At 43.7% G+C, this 19189-nt stretch overlaps 1 protein-coding gene across 3 annotated transcripts in view; it reads left to right on the forward strand.

Annotated features, from left to right (window-relative positions):
* The window catches only part of LOC137320867 (single-stranded DNA-binding protein 2), a 429480-nt gene that overhangs the window by 55409 nt on the left and 354882 nt on the right, over positions 1-19189 (forward strand). For 2 of the 3 annotated variants that reach the window (XM_067982791.1, XM_067982792.1), the window contains 2 exons: positions 11976-12048; positions 12766-12827. In XM_067982791.1, the coding sequence (XP_067838892.1) occupies positions 11976-12048; positions 12766-12827 (135 nt within the window). Of the gene's footprint in view, positions 1-11975; positions 12049-12765; positions 12828-19189 lie in introns of those variants that run through there. The other variant, XM_067982793.1, reaches the window with a different exon arrangement.

Below are 19189 nucleotides of genomic sequence, written 5' to 3' on the forward strand. Positions count from 1 at the left end.
AACATGGACAAAAGAGCTGAATTCCACATGTGAGGTGAGAGTGATTGACATCAAAGCAGCATTTGACTGAGTGTGGCACCAAGGAGCCCGAGTAAAATTGAAGTCAATGGGAATCAGGGGGAAAACTCTCCAGTGGTTGGAGTCATACCTAGCACAAAGGAAGATGGTAGTGGTTGTTGGAGGCCAATCATTTCAGCCCCAGGGCATTGCTGCAGGAGTTCCTCAGGGCAGTGTCCTAGGCCCAACCATCTTCAGCTGCTTCATCAATGACCTTTCCTCCATCATAAGATCAGAACTGGGGATGTTCGCTGATGATTGCACAGTGTTCAGTTCCATTCGCAACCCCTCAGATAATGAAGCAGTCCGTGTCTGCATGCAGCAAGACCTGGACAACATCCAGGCTTGGGCTGATAAGTGGCAAGTAACATTCGCACCAGATTACACAGGCAGAAAGGAAATGGGTGACCGCCAGGCAGAGTAAAAGGACTAGGCAGGTAGAGCAGGAGTCCCCTGGGGCCATCTCCCTCTCAAACAGATATACTACTTTGAATACTGTTGATGTGGAGATGCCAGTGATGGACTGGGGTTGACAATTGTAAACAATTTTACAACACCAAGTTATAGTCCAGCAATTTTATTTTAAATTCACAAGCTTTCGGAGGCTTCCTCCTTCGTCAGGTGAACGATGTGAAAATGTCGTTCACCTGACGAAGGAGGAAGCCTCCGAAAGCTTGTGAATTTAAAATAAAATTGCTGGACTATAACTTGGTGTTGTAAAATTGTTTACAATTGAATACTGTTGGGGGAGATGGCTTATCAGGGGAAAGCAGCAAGAGCCAAGTTCGGGGCACCATGGGTGGCTCTGCTGCACAGGAGGGGAGGAATAAGAGTGGCAGGGCTATAGTGATAGGGGATTCAATTGTTAGTGGAACAGATAGGCGTTTCTGCGGCTGCAAACGTGACTACAGGATGGTATGTTTCCTCCCTGGTGCTAGGTTCAAGGATGTCACGGAGAGGCTGCAGGGCATTCTGGAGGGGGAGGGTAAACAGCCAGTAGTCGTGGTCCATATCGGTACCAACGACATAGGTTTAAAAAAAAAGGGATGAGGTCCTGCAAGGTAAACTTAAGGAGTTAGGGGATAAATTAAAAAGCAGGACCTCAAAGGTAGTGATCTCAGGGCTACTACCAGTGCCACGTGCTAGTGAGTATAGGAACAGGAGAATAGATCAGATGAAAGCGTGGCTGCAGGGATGGTGTAGGAGGGAGGGATTTAGATTTGTGGGACATTGGGACCGGTTCTGGGGAAGGTGGGACCTGTACAAGCGGGACGGGTTACACCCGAGCAGGACCGGGACCAATGTCCTTGTGGGGGTGTTTGCTAGTGCTGTTGGGGAAGGTTTAAACTAGAAGGGAGACAGAGGAGGGGGAAACAAGGATAGAAACAAAAGACAGAAAGGGAAGAAGCAATAGTGGAAGGCAGAGAAAACAAGGGCAAAAAACAAGTAGGGCCATAGTGCAAAATAATACTAAGATGACTTGCAATCTTAAAAAGACAAGTCTAAAGGCATTGTGTCTTAATGCGCGGAGCATTCGCAATAAGGTAGATGAATTAAAAGTGCAGATAGATATTAACGGGTATGATATAGTTGCAATTACGGAGACATGGCTGCAGGGTGACCAAGGATGGGAACTGAACATCCAGGGGTATTCAGTATTTAGGAAGGACAGGCAAAAAGGGAAAGGAGGTGGGGTAGCATTGTTAGTAAAGGAGGAAATCAATGCAATAGTGAGGAAGGATATTGGCTCGGAAAATCACGATGTGGAATCTGTATGGGTGGAGCTAAGAAACACCAAGGGGCAGAAAACATTGGTGGGGGTTGTCTATAGGCCCCCAAACAGTAGTGGAGATGTAGGGGAGGGCATTAAACAGGAAATTAGAGACGCATGCAAGAAGGGTACAGCTATAATCATGGATGACTTTAATTTACATATAGATTGGTCAAACCAAATTAGCAATAATACTGTGGGGGAGGAATTCCTGGAGTATGTACGCAACGGATTTCTAGACCAATATGTTGAGGAACCAACTAGAGAACAGACGATCCTAGACTGGGTACTGTGCAATTAGAATGGATTAATTAACAATCTTGTTGTGCGGGGTCCCTTCGAGAAGAGTGACCATAACATGTTATTAGGATGGAGAGTGAAGTAGTTGAATCCAAAACTAGGGTCCTGAATCTAAATAAAGGAAATTACGAAAGCATGAGGTGCGAGTTGGCTAGGATAGATTGGGGAACTTAACTAAAAGGGATGACGGCGGATAGGCAATGGCTAATATTTAAAGAACGTGTGCAGGAATTACAACAATTATTCATTCCCGTCTGGCGCAAAAATAAAACAGGAAAGGTGGCTCAACTTTGGCTTACAAAAGAAATTAGGGATATATTAAATCCAAAGAGGAGACATATAAAATTGCCAGAAAAAGCAGCAAGCCTGAGGATTGGGAGCAGTTTAGAATTCAGCAAAGGAGAACGAAGAGATTGATTAAGAGGGGAAAAATCGAATATGAGAGTAAACTAGCAGGGAACATAAAAACTGACTGTAAAAGCTTCTATAAATATGTCAAGAGAAAAAGATTAGTGAAGACAAATGTAGGTCCCTTACAGTCAGAAATGGGGGAAATTATAATGGGGAACAAAGACATGGCAGAACAATTAAACACATACTTCGGTTCTGTTTTCACAAAGGAGGGTACAAATACCCTCCCAGAAATGTTAGGGAACCAAGGGTCTAGAGAGAGAGTGGAACTGAGAGAAATCAGTATTAGTAAAAAAAATAGTGCTAGGGAAATTAATGGGGCTAAAGGCTGACAAATCTGTAGGGCCTGATAATCTACATCTCAGAGTACTAAAGGAAGTGGCCCTGGAAATAGTGGATGCATTGGTGGTCATCTTCCAAAATTCTTTAGACTCTGGAACAGTTCCTACAGATTGGAAGTTGGCAAATGTAACCTCACTATTTAAAAAAGGAAGGAGAGAAAAAACACAGAATTACAGACCAGTTAGCCTAACATCAGTAGTGGGGAAAATGCTAGAGTCTATTATAAAGGATGTGATAACAGAACACTTGGAAGTCATTAACAGGATTGGACAAAGTCAGCATGGGTTTATGAAAGGGAAATCATGCTTAACAAATCTACTGGAGTTTTTTTGAGGATGTAACTGGTAGAATAGATGGGGGAGAACCAGTGGATGTGGTGTACTTGGATTTTCAGAAGACTTTTGATAAGGTCCCACAGGAGGTTAGTGTGCAAAATTAAAGCACATGGGATTGGGGGGAATATACTGACATGGATTGAGAATTGGTTGACAGACAGGAAACAGAAAGTAGGAATAAAGGAGTCTTTTTCCAGGTGGCAGGCAGTAACTGGTGGGGTACCGCAGCGATCAGTGCTTGGGCCCCAGCTATTCACAATATATATTAATGATTTGGATGAGGGAACTGAATGTAATATTTCCAAGTTTGCAGACGACACAAAGCTGGGGTGGAATGTGAGCTGTGAGGACGATGCAAAGAGGTTCCAATATGATTTAGACAAGTTGGGTGAGTGGGCAAGAACATGGTTGATGCAGTATAACATGGATAAATGTGAGGCTATCCACTTTGGTTGTAAAAACAGAAAGACAGATTATTATCTGAATGGTGATAGATTGAGAAAAGGGGAGGTGCAACGAGACCAGGGTGTCCTTGTAGAGCAGCTGCTGAAAGTAAGCATTCAGGTGCAGCAAGCAGTTAGGAAGGCGAATGGTATATTGGCGTTCATTGCAGGAGGATTTGAGTACAGGAACAGGGATGCCTTACTGCAGTTTTACAGGCCTTGGTGAGACCACATCTGGAGTATTGTGTGCAATTTTGGACTCCTTATCTGAGGAAGGATGTCCTTGCCATGGAGGGAGTGCAACGAAGGTTTTCTAGACCGATTCCAGGGATAGCAGGACTGACGTATGAGGAGAGATTGGGTTGACCAGGCCTATATTCACTAGAGTTTAGAAGAATGTGAGGTAATCTCATTGAAACATATAAAATTCTAACAGGACTAGACAGACTGGATGCAGGGAGGATGTTCCCGATGGCTGGGGAATCCATAACCAGGGGTCACAGTCTCAGGATATGGGGTATGCCATTTAGAACCGAGATGAGGAGAAATTTCTTCACTCAGAGGATGGTGAACCTTTGGAATTCTCTATCACAGAAGGCAGTGGAGGCCAAGTCATTAGATGTATTCAAGAAGGAGATAGATATATTTCTTAATGCTAAACGGATCAAGGAATATGGGGAAAAAGTGGGAACAGGGTACTGAGTTAGACGATCAGCCATGATCATTTTGAATGGCAGAGCAGGCCCGAAAGGCCGAATGGCCTACTCTTACTTCTATTTTCTATGATCATCTCCAACAAGAGAGAGTCTAAGCACCTCCCCTTGACATTCAACGGCATTGCCGAATCCCCGACCATCAGCATCCTAGGCGTCACCATTGACCAGAAACTTAACTGGACCAGCCGCATAAATACTGTGGCGACAAGAGCAGGTCAGAGGCTGGGTTTGATGTGACGAGTGACTCACCTCCTGACTCCCCAAAGCCTTTCCACCATCTACAAGGCAAAAGTGAGGAGTGTGATGGAATACTCTCCACTTGCCTGGATGAGTGCAGCTCCAACAACGCTCAAGAAGCTCGAAACTATCCAGGACAAAGCAGCCCGCGTGATTGGCACCCCTTCGACCACCCTAAACATTCACTCTCTTCAGTACCAGTGCAACTTGGCTGCAGTGTGTACTATCTACAGGATGCACTGCAGCAACTCGCCAAGGCTTCTTCGACAGCACCTCTCAAACCCGCGACCTGTACCACCTAGAGGGACAAGGGCAGCAGGCTCATGGGAACAACAGCACCTGCACTTTCCCCTCGAAGTCACACACCATCCTTACTTGGAAATATATCGCCAATCCTTCATCGTTGCTGGGTCAAAATCCTGGAACTCCCTACCTTCCAGCACCGTGGGAAAACCTTCACCGCAGTGGTTCAAGAAGGCGGCTCACCACACCTTCTCAAGGGCGATTAGGGATGGGCAATAAATGCTGGCCTTGATGCCCACGTTCCATGAACGAATAAAAAAGAATCTCGAGAGGCCAAGAGAATAGGTATTTGACGGAGGACACATAAAGATCCCTGAAAATATGGGACCCAAGTTCCAGCTTAAATACCCAAGCTTTGGAAACAACAAAGTTGGCAAATCCAAAGCCTCAGGCCGCGGGGAGCCCTGTGCAGAGGAAAGTTGTTGAAATGATTGGAAGAATGGAAAGCTAAGTTTATAATAAGAGTTAGATTTTTTTTGAACTTTTAAAAGAATTTTTATTTGTTGGATGGGAAACCAACATCGTTTTTTTGAGGGATTTAATTGGTTGCGTTTGTAGTGGCTGCTGGTTTTTTAGTGAAAACGTTTTTATAATTTTTTTAATAGGTTGTAGTTTAATTGATTTAAATGCTCCATTCACTTAAAAGCATTTGGCATTCTTTGTGCTGTATGGACTTTCTTACTCAGTGCTACATTTTCTGTCCTACAGAAGTGCACCAAATACAAAACTTTTTATTATCGATAACGAGATGAAAAGGGCAGGAGGAGTCTTGCTCCTCTATTGGACACTTCACTCCCAAGTAGAATGACCTTACTTTTCCTGATAGTATGTTGTACACACAGGCTCTGTATGCTTTTCATTTATTCGATATTTCACCTTCTCACAGTTTATTCTAACGTCTTTAATGATAAAATCTCAGCTGTGTTTCTAATGTTGGCATCCTTCTGTGGGAACAAAACAGGCCCTGCACTACAGGCATGGTTTGAAGAATTGGGCTCAACTATATTAACTTGTAATGCTGAGCATTTATAGAAAATAACATCACAGATGTGGAATCATGACAAATTCTACATGCCTCCTTTTTGTTAATAAAGATAGACATGAGAAATTGAGGAAGCTCTGGAATGAAGTTGAAGTAAAATTGGATAAAAATCTTCAAATCAGTAAATTTATAAAATCTGTGACCAGAAGTAATGGGACTGACTTTATGCAGCCTTTGTAGATGGGTGGTCTTATTAAGTTTTAGGCTGCAAGTTGTATTGCAGCTAATGACCTGATACTGTATGTGATGCCAGTAGACTCTTGTTATAATGAATGTGACTGGCACCCAAGCACAGTGATAATCTGCCCATCTTTACCCGACACATCCATAAAGCTGTGGCCCCATGGCAACTCATTTTTAATGTTTGGAGAGCATGATGGGAGTGTCTACATTTTTTCTAATGTTAAAAATATTTCAGAGTTTTAAAAGTTTCCAGAGATCCTGAGGACTGCCAGGGCACTTTTGAAATTTGGCTTCGTGTCATGTTGGAATTACAATGCAGCTGATCTGATGAAGTTGAAATGATGCCAGATGCTCTCTTGGAGATGGTCTAATCTATCCATTCATAGTCAGAGAATCGCCTGCAATGTCCTCTCTTCCCGCTCCCGCACCGTTACCTCTGGAGTCCCCAAGAATCTATCCTTGGCCCCCTCCTATTTTTCATTTACATGCTGCCCCTCGACAACATCATCCGAAAACACGACGTCAGGTTCCACGTCTAAGGTGACAACACCCAGGTATACCTCACCACCACCTCTCTCGACCCCTCCACTGTTTTTCATTTGTCACACTGCTTGTCTGACATCCAGTACTGGATGAGCAAACATTTCCTCCAACTAAATATTGGGAAGATCGAAGCCATTGTCTTCGGTCCCCGCCACAAACTCCATTCCCTAGCAACCAACTCCATCCCTCTCCCTGGCCACTGTGTGAGGAGGGTTTTAAAGAGGGTCTTAAAAGAGGAGAGGGAGGTGGAAAGGTGGAGTGATTTCGGGAGGGAATTCGAGTAGGGCCTAGATGGTTGAAGGCACTGCTGCCAATGGTGGGGTCAAGGGATGGTATCATTAGAAATGGGAGTAGAGCCCAAGGATTTGAAAGTAATTAACAGAGCACCAAACTTTAAAAAGGGGCATAAGGATGACACAGGAAACTAAGCCAGTGACCGTATATCTGTTGTTCCAAAAATATAAGATATTGGACACCCAGATATGGCATAGTAAGAAGTAATCTGCGTGGATTTATGGGAGATGTCTTGCCTAACAAATTCAATGAAAAGGTGGATCTTGTTGGCAACAAAAATGTAGTGGATGAGACATTTAAATCTCAGCAAGCCATTTGCTGCCGTACCACACAAGTAATTGGTTGCCTTCTTACCTTGCAGACTATTCAGGTGTATTGAATGTTGGCTAAATCAGAGAAAGGGTGGTTGTGAATGGAGCTGCATTGACATGGCGAAGGGTAACAAATAGGGTGCCATAGGGAATTGTGCTGGGGAAAGGGCTTTTCAGCGTATGTAAATGATTTTGAGATGGGGACAGAAACCAAGCTGTGTAAGTTTGCAGATGACAACAATTTGGGGGACGGCATGGTTCAAGCAACGAGGAAGATGTCAACCGACTGCAGAAGGATCAGGCTGGTTGGGAAGATTGACTGATAAGTGGCAAAGGACATTTTAATATGGACAAATGCAATGTCTTGAGACTATTAAATGGCTCTAGGCTAGAGGACACAGCACAGAGGATCTGGAAGTATTGGTGGATAGGTCACTGAAATCTACAGTGCAGTGGGCGATAGCAAGGGAAACTAACTAGATTTTGGGAGGTTTGGTGGAAAGAGTGCACAAATTCTAGGAGGTGATAATGAGTCTGTATATGGCATTGTACCTGAAGTGTGGTGTACCGTTGCTGTACCATAACAAGATTATGGAGGCAGTGCGGGACACGGCAACCAAACTGATACCCAGACCCGAGCATCTAAACTATGAGGAGAAATTTAAAAGCCTGGGATTGCATACTCTGGAGAAGAGAAGGTTCAGGGGAGATATTATTCAAGATTCTTCAGGGAATAGGTAATTTGAACCTCAATATTATGTTTGAGATTCCCTGAAACATTAACAAGACTGAAGCCATGTTTGGTTCTTGGCAGAAACATTGCCCCGTAACTATATGATTTCATCCCTTTTCTGTTTGTTCACTTGGGGTGAAACTAATGGCCTGCAGCCTCAATGTGCTGCTAACCCAGGAACGCAGCTTAAATCCCAAGATTCAATTCACCACTAAACTTTGTGCCATTGCACCCTATGTGTGCTAAAACTTGGGGAGACTGAAGTGCAGAAAATACTTTGAGCAAAATACTATAAAACTATATCATGAAGCATGACTGGACTAGAACACTTCATTGGAAGACAAATGAAATACCTTTAAAGGTAAAATGCTGAGCACGCAGGATAAATACATTCCCAAAATCAACACGCTCAGTCTAAACAAATGTGACCCTCAATGGTTCAGCAGAGAGATTTAGAAAATGGCATAGCTGCCAAAGCTGAGCATAACAGTAAAACAAATCTTTCAGTACCTCAGCAGCAAGAGGGCAGTCAGAGAAGAGATTAAAATCATAAAAAGTGAAAAGGCCCTGGAAACTGAGGATGAGCACAACATTGTACATATTCTGAATGACTATTTCCTCCAAGTAGTCACAAGAAAAGTCATAAGCAACATGCCTTCATCAAACAAAGATATCCCAAATAAAATAAATAACTTCAATATAATGAGATGAAAGTCTTGGAAAGAATTAAAAGGCCTCAAAAACAAATCAGTCCCCAGGGATAGATGATTTTCTCAGAGGGCTGAGAGAGACTAGGGAGGAGATTTGAGAGGCACCGGCATTCAGTGTGAGGGAGTCAATTGATGCTGAATGGTACCAGTAGATTGGAAACAGGGTTACATTGATCCCATATTCAAAATGGGTGACAAACCAGACACTGGCAACTGCAGACCCATTAATCTTTCTTGCATTCCATGTAAAATAATGAAATGAATTATCAGGAGTAAAATTGATCATCTGTAGAATAGAATTCAATAGTCAACAATGATTCAGATGGGGAAGATCCTGCCTGATAAACCTCCTTGATTTTGTTTGACTAAGTGACAACACAAATGGACTGTAGTAAGCTTGTGATGTGGTGTACTCTGACTTCCAAAAGACTTTTGATAAAGTTCTGCATGAACAGTAAATCTTGGGAATGGATAAGATATTTGCAGAAAGGAAGGTTAAAAACAAATACTCAGTACTCTGCACCCCCCCCCCCCCACTACCACCACTCTGGCATAACTCCTCTAATGAGTCGGGTACCTCTGGACTCGGTGTTGGGCCAACTGCTGTTTCCAATTTACATAAATGACCTGGGGCATGATTTTAGCCTGGAAAAAAGGGTGGGGGGCTATTAAAAATTGCAACAATTTCTAACCCGCCCATTTCCGGTTTTGACGGGGGCGGGATGAGGGGCGGGCAACCAACCCACTCTCAGGAGGCGGCTTGGTCACTAAAACCTTTCAAGGAGGCTGCGGGGCTCCATTTTTTCAGGTTTTGCGATTTTAGCTTCTGGGGTCCGGGATTCCCGGCCTCCTCCTCCGTGCCGCTTGAGAGGAGGCAAGAAGGCCCGAAACTGCAGGTAAGTGCCTTTGATATCACAGCTTGTGGGCCCAGAGGAGCAGGAGTGCTTCCCCCAGGCCCAACAAACCTACCTGCAGAGACCCTCCCCCACGATTGCCGACACACCCCACCATAAAGATCGCACACCCCCCAAAAGATCAGTCCCTCGTGATGACCCCCCCCCCCCGCCGATGACTGATGCCCCACCCCCTCCCAATCCATCCATCCATCCAATATAATACTTATCTGAACACTTACCTCTTGGTTCTTCTCCCGTCCGACTGAGACCAGCCTGTCAATCAGGAAACCAGCAAAGAAAATGACGTGGCCTGTCCTTCTGGGTTTCCCGTCCGCAATTCGACCCGCTAAAATTATGCCCCTAGATTCAAAAACGCAATGCAAAGAGATGCAAATTTGTAGATGATACCAAACTAAAAGGAATCTGAGGAGCCAGCTAAGAAATTACAGAATGATTTGGGCAAGATATGTAAGTGGGCAAACAATGGCAGATGAATTTTAATTCAGACAAGTGCAAATATACACGTAGAAAGGAAAACTAGATGACAGACATACTCCAGGAATGGTGTTAAAATAGCTTGGGATAAAGCTGGAAGAGACTACGAATCTTGGGCAGATTCAATGCTAAATGTGTCCAACCAGCGCAGAGCAGTAATCGACATAGTCAATCGCATGTTAAACTACATAGCTAAAACAGCATAGTATTAGTCAGAGGAAATAGTGATTAAACTGTACAGTGCTCTCGTCAGACTGCACCTTAAATACTGTGTCCAGTTCTGGTTACCAAGCAAAGGAGTCTGGGGGTTTGTATAATGAAGAGACGGGAGAAACTTGGGCTTTTCGACCTGGAAAGGAGGAGTCTGACAGGTGATCTTACAGAGGTATATAAAACGTTAGCCCGGAATATAACTTTAAATTAAACTATGGAAGTAGAACTCGGGGACAAAGGTTCAAACATGTAAAAGTAATTTTAGAACTGATGTGAGGAACTTCTTCAAATACAGAGTAATGATCATTTGGAATAGACTTCCAGATAAGATTAGTGAGGCAAAAACTCTGGAATAATTTGAAACAATCAGATGCTACAATGGGGGGATGTTAGTACCTTGCGGATGCATGAATTAAAATGGGCCAAATGGTCTTTCACAATCTTAATGATCTTGAGATCAGCCAAGGTCTGAGAATAGATTGTTTACCTACTGCCACAGTTGAAGTACAGCATGGGGTCAGGGTAAAGAGAGACCCAAAAGGATGAGGTGTGTGTGTGTGTGTGTGTGTGTGTTGTTTGTTTGTTTGTTTGTTTGTTTGTTTGTGCTTTCCTTTCCATATCATCACCCAGTACATTCCATTCTGGAATTTCTGTTTTCTGTCGCAGTCCATAATTAAATGGACATTCAGAAGAGGTTTGATTGATCATTAGTCTGAGAATAGGTCATGTCGTCTAATATAGTCTTTATTGTTTTGCCATAAATAGGGAGGGTCTTCTGTAATTATTATTCACATGCCAGAGTTAAGAGTAACCTAACAGTGGCATCCTTTGTTCTTCTCTTCCCGCAGAACATTAGCTTTGCATACATTGAATTTGTGGTACAAAAATGCCTTTTTTTTAAAGAAAATATCCTTATGATTGGGAATTTCATATTATAGGGCACCACCAGCAAATAAAATTGACTGGTGTCTTTCACAAATATGTAATGCCACATTTTCTGTAACAGGAGCTTTCATTAAATTTCTGTTTCAATGAGAGTGCACCAGCAGTAAAATCTGATAAGCCATCCTATCTGTGGAACTTTCTGAATACATCCTCCAATGCTGTGGATAAATCCAGTTTGTAACATTTCACTTGGGGGATGCTTGATTCTCCTTTCTCCTAATGCTTTCTGTGTGATAGTTTCCAGTGCTGTAATTTCTTGATTATTTCCCCATATAACTTCTTACTCAATTTTGGCTCATTATGAAAAGTAGTTTTGTAAATTAACATATTGTTAATGGATACAAATTGCATAAAATTGAAAATATACATTGAAATTTGATACAAAAATTTAAAATGAATGTTCAGTTTAGATGAAAATTGTGTCCAATTAACTCAGAAGGATTACTAAATGCAAGACATCTAAATTTTATTAAACTTTGGTATGAACACACTATCAATGTTTTCCTGCTAGCTGCCTTTATATTTTATTAAAATTATTTTTAAAAAATTATGCTGGAACCTTAATATAGTACCATGAATTAGGTGGCTAAAACGTGCCATATATGGTTGCGTGAATGATTTTAACTTGGAATGAAAATTTTATTTTTTGAAAATTGGCAAAGCAATGAAATAATTTGTTTGTGTTTATATTGCAGGTTAGCACTGTATGTATATGAATATCTACTCCATGTAGGAGCACAAAAATCAGCACAAACATTTTTATCAGAGGTGAGCCTTCCTTCAAGCTGTATGTATTTTTGGTCCTGTGAGTTATGAATTTTCAGTCTTGTGGACTTTCAGGTTCTACCTTGTATAATAAACTGGATAAAATATGCCTTAAATAGGACTTCTACTTATTGTATGTTTTTAAATACTACAGTATGCATGTTATTTACAGTTGTGAAAATCAGTTAGAATAATTTTAGACCCTCATGGGTTTAAGTAGACATTTCAAGGACTCCTAATGTCCTATTTTTAAATAGGAGTTGGAATTGAGTTTTGATCACTTCACATGGAACTTTCTCCCCGAATCAATACAGAGGCCTAGCACTGTGCAATACGATTGCAAACTGGCAGTTGTGCTATGTTATATATTGGGGAAATGTGAAAGTGGGGAAATGTGAAAGTGGGGATTTGAATTTGCTTCCAGTTACTTTTGGAGCCAATTTTAAACTGGTATCAGGAGGTGGATGTTTAAATTCTGAAGTAAGCTGAAGTACACAAATCTGTACTGATTACATAGTATATTATAATGAAGAACAGCTGTGAATTTACAACAAATCTGAATTCATTTCTACCATGTAGATGTGTTATAAGATCACATGCTTTAAGATTGGTGAGTGTAGGGTGGCTGGATATATTGTGAACATCAACATTTTAATTGTCCTTTTGTAAACATACAGTACATGCGTAGATGCAATGGTGTGATCTCAATTTATCTTATAGATACGATGGGAGAAAAACATTACATTAGGAGAACCACCAGGATTCTTACATTCGTGGTGGTGGTAAGTTTATTTTAATAATGTCTAATGTGTTCTTCCCAATACATTGTTTGCAAAGAAGTATGGAGCTGGATATTATTAAATGGTTTTAAAATAATTTGTGAAAAAATTTAAATTAACCTTGCGTGCTGAATGTCTTATTGCAGTGTTAAAAATGCCCATCCGTTTTCACGAGTTAGATGCATGATACAAACTTAGGATTCCACTTTGATGTGTTGATTTCTGATATGACTTGATGCATGCATTGTCAACTGAGTTGTTTACACATGTTGGCAACATACTTGGTGGTGTACATCCGACATTATTTACATTAACAACCGAAGCCTGCAATATAGAGCTTTTTCAATTACATAATCCTGATATTATTTCAGAGATATTTAAATGTATAATTCCATTGATTAATTCATACACTAGTTTACATAAGAAATAGGAGCAGGAGTAGGCCAATCGGCCCCTCGAGCCTGCTCCGCCATTCAATAAGATCATGGCTGATCTGATCCTAACCTCAAATTTAAATTCATGTCCAATTTCCTGCCCGCTCCCCGTAACCCCTAATTCCCTTAACTTCGAGGAAACTGTCTATTTCTGTTTTAAATTTATTTAATGATGTCGCTGCCACAGCTTCCTGGGGCAGCAAATTCCACAGACCTACTACCCTCTGAGTGAAGAAGTTTCTCCTCATCTCAGTTTTGAAAGAGCAGCCCCTTATTCTAAGATTATGCCCCCTAGTTCTAGTTTCACCCATCCTTGGGAACATCCTTACCGCATCCACTCGATCAAGCCCCTTCACAATCTTATATGTTTCAATAAGATCGCCTCTAATTCTTCTGAACTCCAATGAGCAGAGTCCCAATCTACTCAACCTCTCCTCATATGTCCGCCCCCTCATCCCCGGGATTAACCGAGTGAACCTTCTTTGTATTGCCTCTAGAGCAAGTATATCTTATGTCCTCCTCACTCTCTACTTTCCCTCCCATCTTTGTATCATCTGCAAACTTTGATATGTTACACTCAGCCCCCTCCTCCAAATCGTTAATATAGATTGTAAAGAGTTGGGGACCCAGCACCGACCCCTGCGGAACACCGCTGGCTACTGGTTGCCAGTCCGAGAATGAGCCATTTATCCCAACTCTCTGCTTCCTGTTAGATAACCAATCCTCCACCCATGCCAGAATATTTGTAAATTTTTTTAGATGATTTTAGAACTAAATGTTCTTATTTTTATTTAAAAATCAAAACCCAGTTTTAACTGCACAAGTAACTACTACCACATCGATGAAAAGGCAACAGACCATGAGGCTGAAATTAAAGAATCATAACTTTTAATGGATAAAAGATAAATTTATCAGGCACATTTGACATTTCAGTTTTAAATTAATCATATGCAAGCTTCATGTTTATGGAGATATGGTTAAAAGCTGATCCTTTCACCTGTGGGACCTGGGTTAGGATCTAGCCATCACTGATGGAATGAAGGGTTGTGTGTTGACATCAAGGATTCCACATGAAATGTGTGTGGACAGTTGCTGCCTATGGTTTGGCGCACATTGGTCACAAATGGTAACCTCATTCGGGCTACAAGGATGGCTGGTGTGGAAATGGTCAAATATACCGGTAGAAATTGGGTGGTCTTCTGAAGTTGGGAATAATGTAAGTTGAAATAGAAAGAGCTTTACTCTCCATTGATACTTGACTTGGGAGTGCCAAAATTGTAAAATATTACAATCCCCATCACTGACATCTCTTTTGTTCAGTTCAATAGTATACCCAAAATATAAATTTTAATGTAAATGTCTGCACGATTATTTAAATAGCATTTGACTGCTGGCATCATTTTCAGCCAAAAATATAAGTGAGAATACATAGCCTTCAGTTAATTAGAATAATAGTTAACAAAATTTTAAAAGTGTACAAGAGAGAAATGTATTTTTTTTCTGGAGGCTGACCATTTGAAAGCAGGAAAAAGTATCCACTAGACTGCTAGCAACTGACTTCTCGCTTCCCAACTATTTGTTGGGGATCATATAAAACATTCCTCCCCTCCCCTTTTATTAGAATACCCAGGACTCTGATGTATCCAGCACAAGCAGAGATTGGATTTAATCAATTGTGTGGCATAGTTGGAGGCCACGGAATGTGGTAGTGCTATTGAAACTGATTGCACTCACATTGACAAGTATAGTTTACAAGGCAGCACCGGCAGACTCTTCGCCACCTCTGCCTCTCTTTTTTTTGTTCTCCTGACAGTAGGAGTTAATGTTTACTTGTACTCAACATAAATGAAAGAATTAAAAATGGGGTGGGGGGGAAATTATCCAATTTAAGGAGTAACTACTTCACATTTTGAGTTAACTCATTGAATAATTACCAAGACTGTGAACACTAATGGAAAGGAAAGATGAATTCTTAATTCATTAGCAAGTGGATGGATATGGGCTTGGCGCTAGGAAGGAGGAACTGAAAGTGGTATGTATGGGTTCTAAACATCAATCCCAACAGGAAGATACACTAGATGGCCTCTGCTCATTTTGACTTTGTTAATATCCCAGAGAACAACTGCAGAAAAGAAGTTTAATACTGTCTGTTCTAATGTCTGAATTTAAACTTGGCCTCTGCAAAGCATATACTGCATGTCAACAGTAGAAACTAACTGGGTGAGTGTGTCATAAGAGGACAGTTTTATTCTGTTTTTTATTTTTGGTCCTTCTGCATGCCATTGGTATTTCATTGTGAACAAATTCCACAAAGTTTTTTTTTAAAAAGAAGACTCCACAGCTACAGCTCCGTGATTTCCTCTTCTCAAAGTTTATGTAATGACTTCAGATCAACTTCATTACTTTTCACCCAAAAGTAATGTCAAGGATGATTTGAGCAATCCCAAGAGAAAAGCCACTGTGACTGCTGCGCGAGCCCAAATCCCGCTGCATCACAGTGATGAGCCGGCTTTGCTGGCTGCTGTGAGGCTAGCTCATAAAAAATCATTTAAACATATTCTCTGCACAGGTTGAGCTTTGCGCAGGGGGTGTAATGAAGGGGGGCCTGCAGAATCTTGCAGCCCCTAAAGGGATGTATATCGTTCCTTTTTTCAAAGGCTCAAAAGTGATTCACTCGAGTTTTCAGTCTTTGGAAAGGCTGTATGGGAGGAGAAGAAATGACAAGCAAAGCTGAAAGGACAAAGAATGCAACATAGAGTCAACAAAAGGCAGAGGCTACTTCCCTTGAATCCCTGTTTCATGATGACAAAGTGGACATTCTGCTGCATAAGGTGGGTGTGAGGATGCTTGCCCTATTTCACAGTCCAGGACACCCAACCCACAAGATTTCAGTTTACCTTGTCTGGCAGAATATGGGGCTCGATTTTAGGGTCGGGTTTCCTGCGGGTTTCCAGCGGGGGGGGGGGCCCCGAAAATCCCGATATGAGGTCACGTGACCGGATCGCGCTGCGATCCCGACCACTTCTGGGTTCCCCGATGACGTGCGGGGCTGCGTGCGTGGCCCCCGCTGGTGGGAATCCCGCAGACAATTAAAGCCAGCGGGGTTCCACTTGAGAGTACTTACCTTGCTTGTTGAGGTCAGTTAATGAGCTGAATCAGCTGTCAAAAGAGGAAGTGTGGGATTTTACCTGCATCGCAGACTGTTTCACACACTGGGGGAAACAATCTCTCTCCAACCAGGCGTGTTGCAGCCAGCAGCCTGTGGCAGCTGCCAAGGTGCACTCCACGGGGGAGAGCCCTCACCCACGCAGGAGGCCACCGCGTCACATAGGGCAAACCCTGCCCCCCACCACCCCCCGCCAAGCCAGAGGACAGACCGACACGAAACCGCAGCCCCAGTCCGAGGAACCACCCACCTACCCTGCACAACCCCTCAGACCAACACCTGCCAGATGGGTGGTGCGTGGACACCCTCGGAGGACGAACAGCATGACCAGCCCCAGCAGCCTCGCAGTCCACGCGGTCCGCCGCAGAGACGTGGAGCCCCCCAACATGGTGTTGTTGCACGTCCACCTGCACAGCAGGAGGGAGGGCTACCACAGAGAGAGACGCATCGCAGAGGGCACTACACTCGCCACATGGTCCACAGACCGAGGCGAAGCTCCCCGGACCTCTCCGAGCAGCAGTGCACACGGAGGCGCAGATTCGCTCGACATGTAGTCGTGGAGATCTGCAGGCTCTTTCATTTTTTTTTTTATTCGTTCACGGGATGTGGGCGTCGCTGGCAAGGCCAGCATTTATTGCCCATCCCTAATTGCCCTTGAGAAGGTGGTGGTGAGCCGCCTTCTTGAACCGCTGCAGTCTGTGTGGTGACAGTTCTCCCACAGTGCTGTTAGGAAGGGAGTTCCAGGATTTTGACACAGCGACAATGAAGGAACGGCGATATATTTCCAAGTCGGGATGGTGTGTGACTTGGAGGGGAACGTGCAGGTGGTGTTGTTCCCATGCACCTGCTGCTCTTGTCCTTCTAGGTGGTAGAGGTCGCGGGTTTGGGAGGTGCTGTCGAAGAAGCCTTGGCGAGTTGCTGCAGTGCATCCTGTGGATGGTGCACACTGCAGCCACAGTGCGCCGGTGGTGAAGGGAGTGAATGTTTAGGGTGGTGGATGGGGTGCCAATCAAGCGGGCTGCTTTATCTTGGATGGTGTCGAGCTTCTTGAGTGTTGTTGGAGCTGCACTCATCCAGGCAAGTGGAGAGTATTCCATCACACTCCTGACTTGTGCCTTGTAGATGGTGGAAAGGCTTTGGGGAGTCAGGAGGTGAGTCACTCGCCGCAGAATACCCAGCCTCTGACCTGCTCTCGTAGCCACAGTATTTATATGGCTGGTCCAGTTCAGTTTCTGGTCAATGGTGACCCCCAGGATGTTGATGGTGGGGGATTCGGCGATGGTAATGCCGTTGAATGTCAAGGGGAGGTGGTTAGACTCTCTCTTGTTGGAGATGGTCATTGCCTGGCACTTATCTGGCGCGAATGTTACTTGCCACTTATCAGCCCAAGCCTGGATGTTGTCCAGGTCTTGCTGCATGCGGGCTCGGACTGCTTCATTATCTGAGGGGTTGCGAATGGAACTGAACACTGTGCAGTCATCAGCGAACATCCCCATTTCTGACCTTATGATGGAGGGAAGGTCATTGATGAAGCAGCTGAAGATGGTTGGGCCTAGGACACTGCCCTGAGGAACTCCTGCAGCAATGCCCTGGGGCTGAGATGATTGGCCTCCAACAACCACGACCATCTTCCTTTGTGCTAGGTATGACTCCAGCCACTGGAGAGTTTTCCCCCTGATTCCCATGGACTTCAATTTTACCAGGGCTCCTTGGTGCCACACTCGGTCAAATGCTGCCTTGATGTCAAGGGCAGTCACTCTCACCTCACCTCTGGAATTCAGCTCTTTTGTCCATGTTTGGACCAAGGCTGTAATGAGGTCTGGAGCCGAGTGGTCCTGGCGGAACCCAAACTGAGCATCGGTGAGCAGGTTATTGGTGAGTAAGTGCCGCTTGATAGCACTGTCGACGACACCTTCCATCACTTTGCTGATGATTGAGAGTAGACTGATGGGGCGGTAATTGGCCGGATTGGATTTGTCCTGCTTTTTGTGGACAGGACATACCTGGGCAATTTTCCACATTGTCGGGTAGATGCCAGTGTTGTAGCTGTACTGGAACAGCTTGGCTAGAGGCGCAGCTAGTTCTGGAGCACAAGTCTTCAGCACTACAGCTGGGATGTTGTCGGGGCCCATAGCCTTTGCTGTATCCAGTGCACTCAGCCGTTTCTTGATATCACGTGGAGTGAATCGAATTGGCCGAAGACTGGCTTCCGTGATGGTGGGGATATCGGGAGGAGGCTGAGATGGATCATCCATTCGGCACTTCTGGCTGAAGATGGTTGCAAACGCTTCAGCCTTGTCTTTTGCACTCACGTGCTGGACTCCGCCATCATTGAGAATGGGGATGTTTGCAGAGCCTCCTCCTCCTGTTAGTTGTTTAATTGTCCACCACCATTCACGACTGGATGTGGCAGGACTGCAGAGCTTTGATCTGATCCGTTGGTTGTGGAATTGCTTAGCTCTGTCTATAGCATGTTGCTTCCGCTGTTTAGCATGCATGTAGTCCTGAGTTGTAGCTTCACCAGGTTGGCACCTCATTTTTCGGTACGCCTGGTGCTGCTCCTGGCATGCTCTTCTACACTCCTCATTGAACCAGGGTTGATCCCCTGGCTTGTTGGTAATGGTAGAGTGAGGAATATGCCGGGCCATGAGATTACAGATTGTGCTGGAATACAATTCTGCTGCTGCTGATGGCCCACAGTGCCTCATGGATGCCCAATTTTGAGCTGCTGGATCCGTTCTGAATCTATCCCATTTAGCACGGTG

The sequence above is a fragment of the Heptranchias perlo genome, chromosome 4 (assembly GCF_035084215.1).
Source record: "Heptranchias perlo isolate sHepPer1 chromosome 4, sHepPer1.hap1, whole genome shotgun sequence".
NCBI classification, from domain to species: domain Eukaryota; kingdom Metazoa; phylum Chordata; class Chondrichthyes; order Hexanchiformes; family Hexanchidae; genus Heptranchias; species Heptranchias perlo.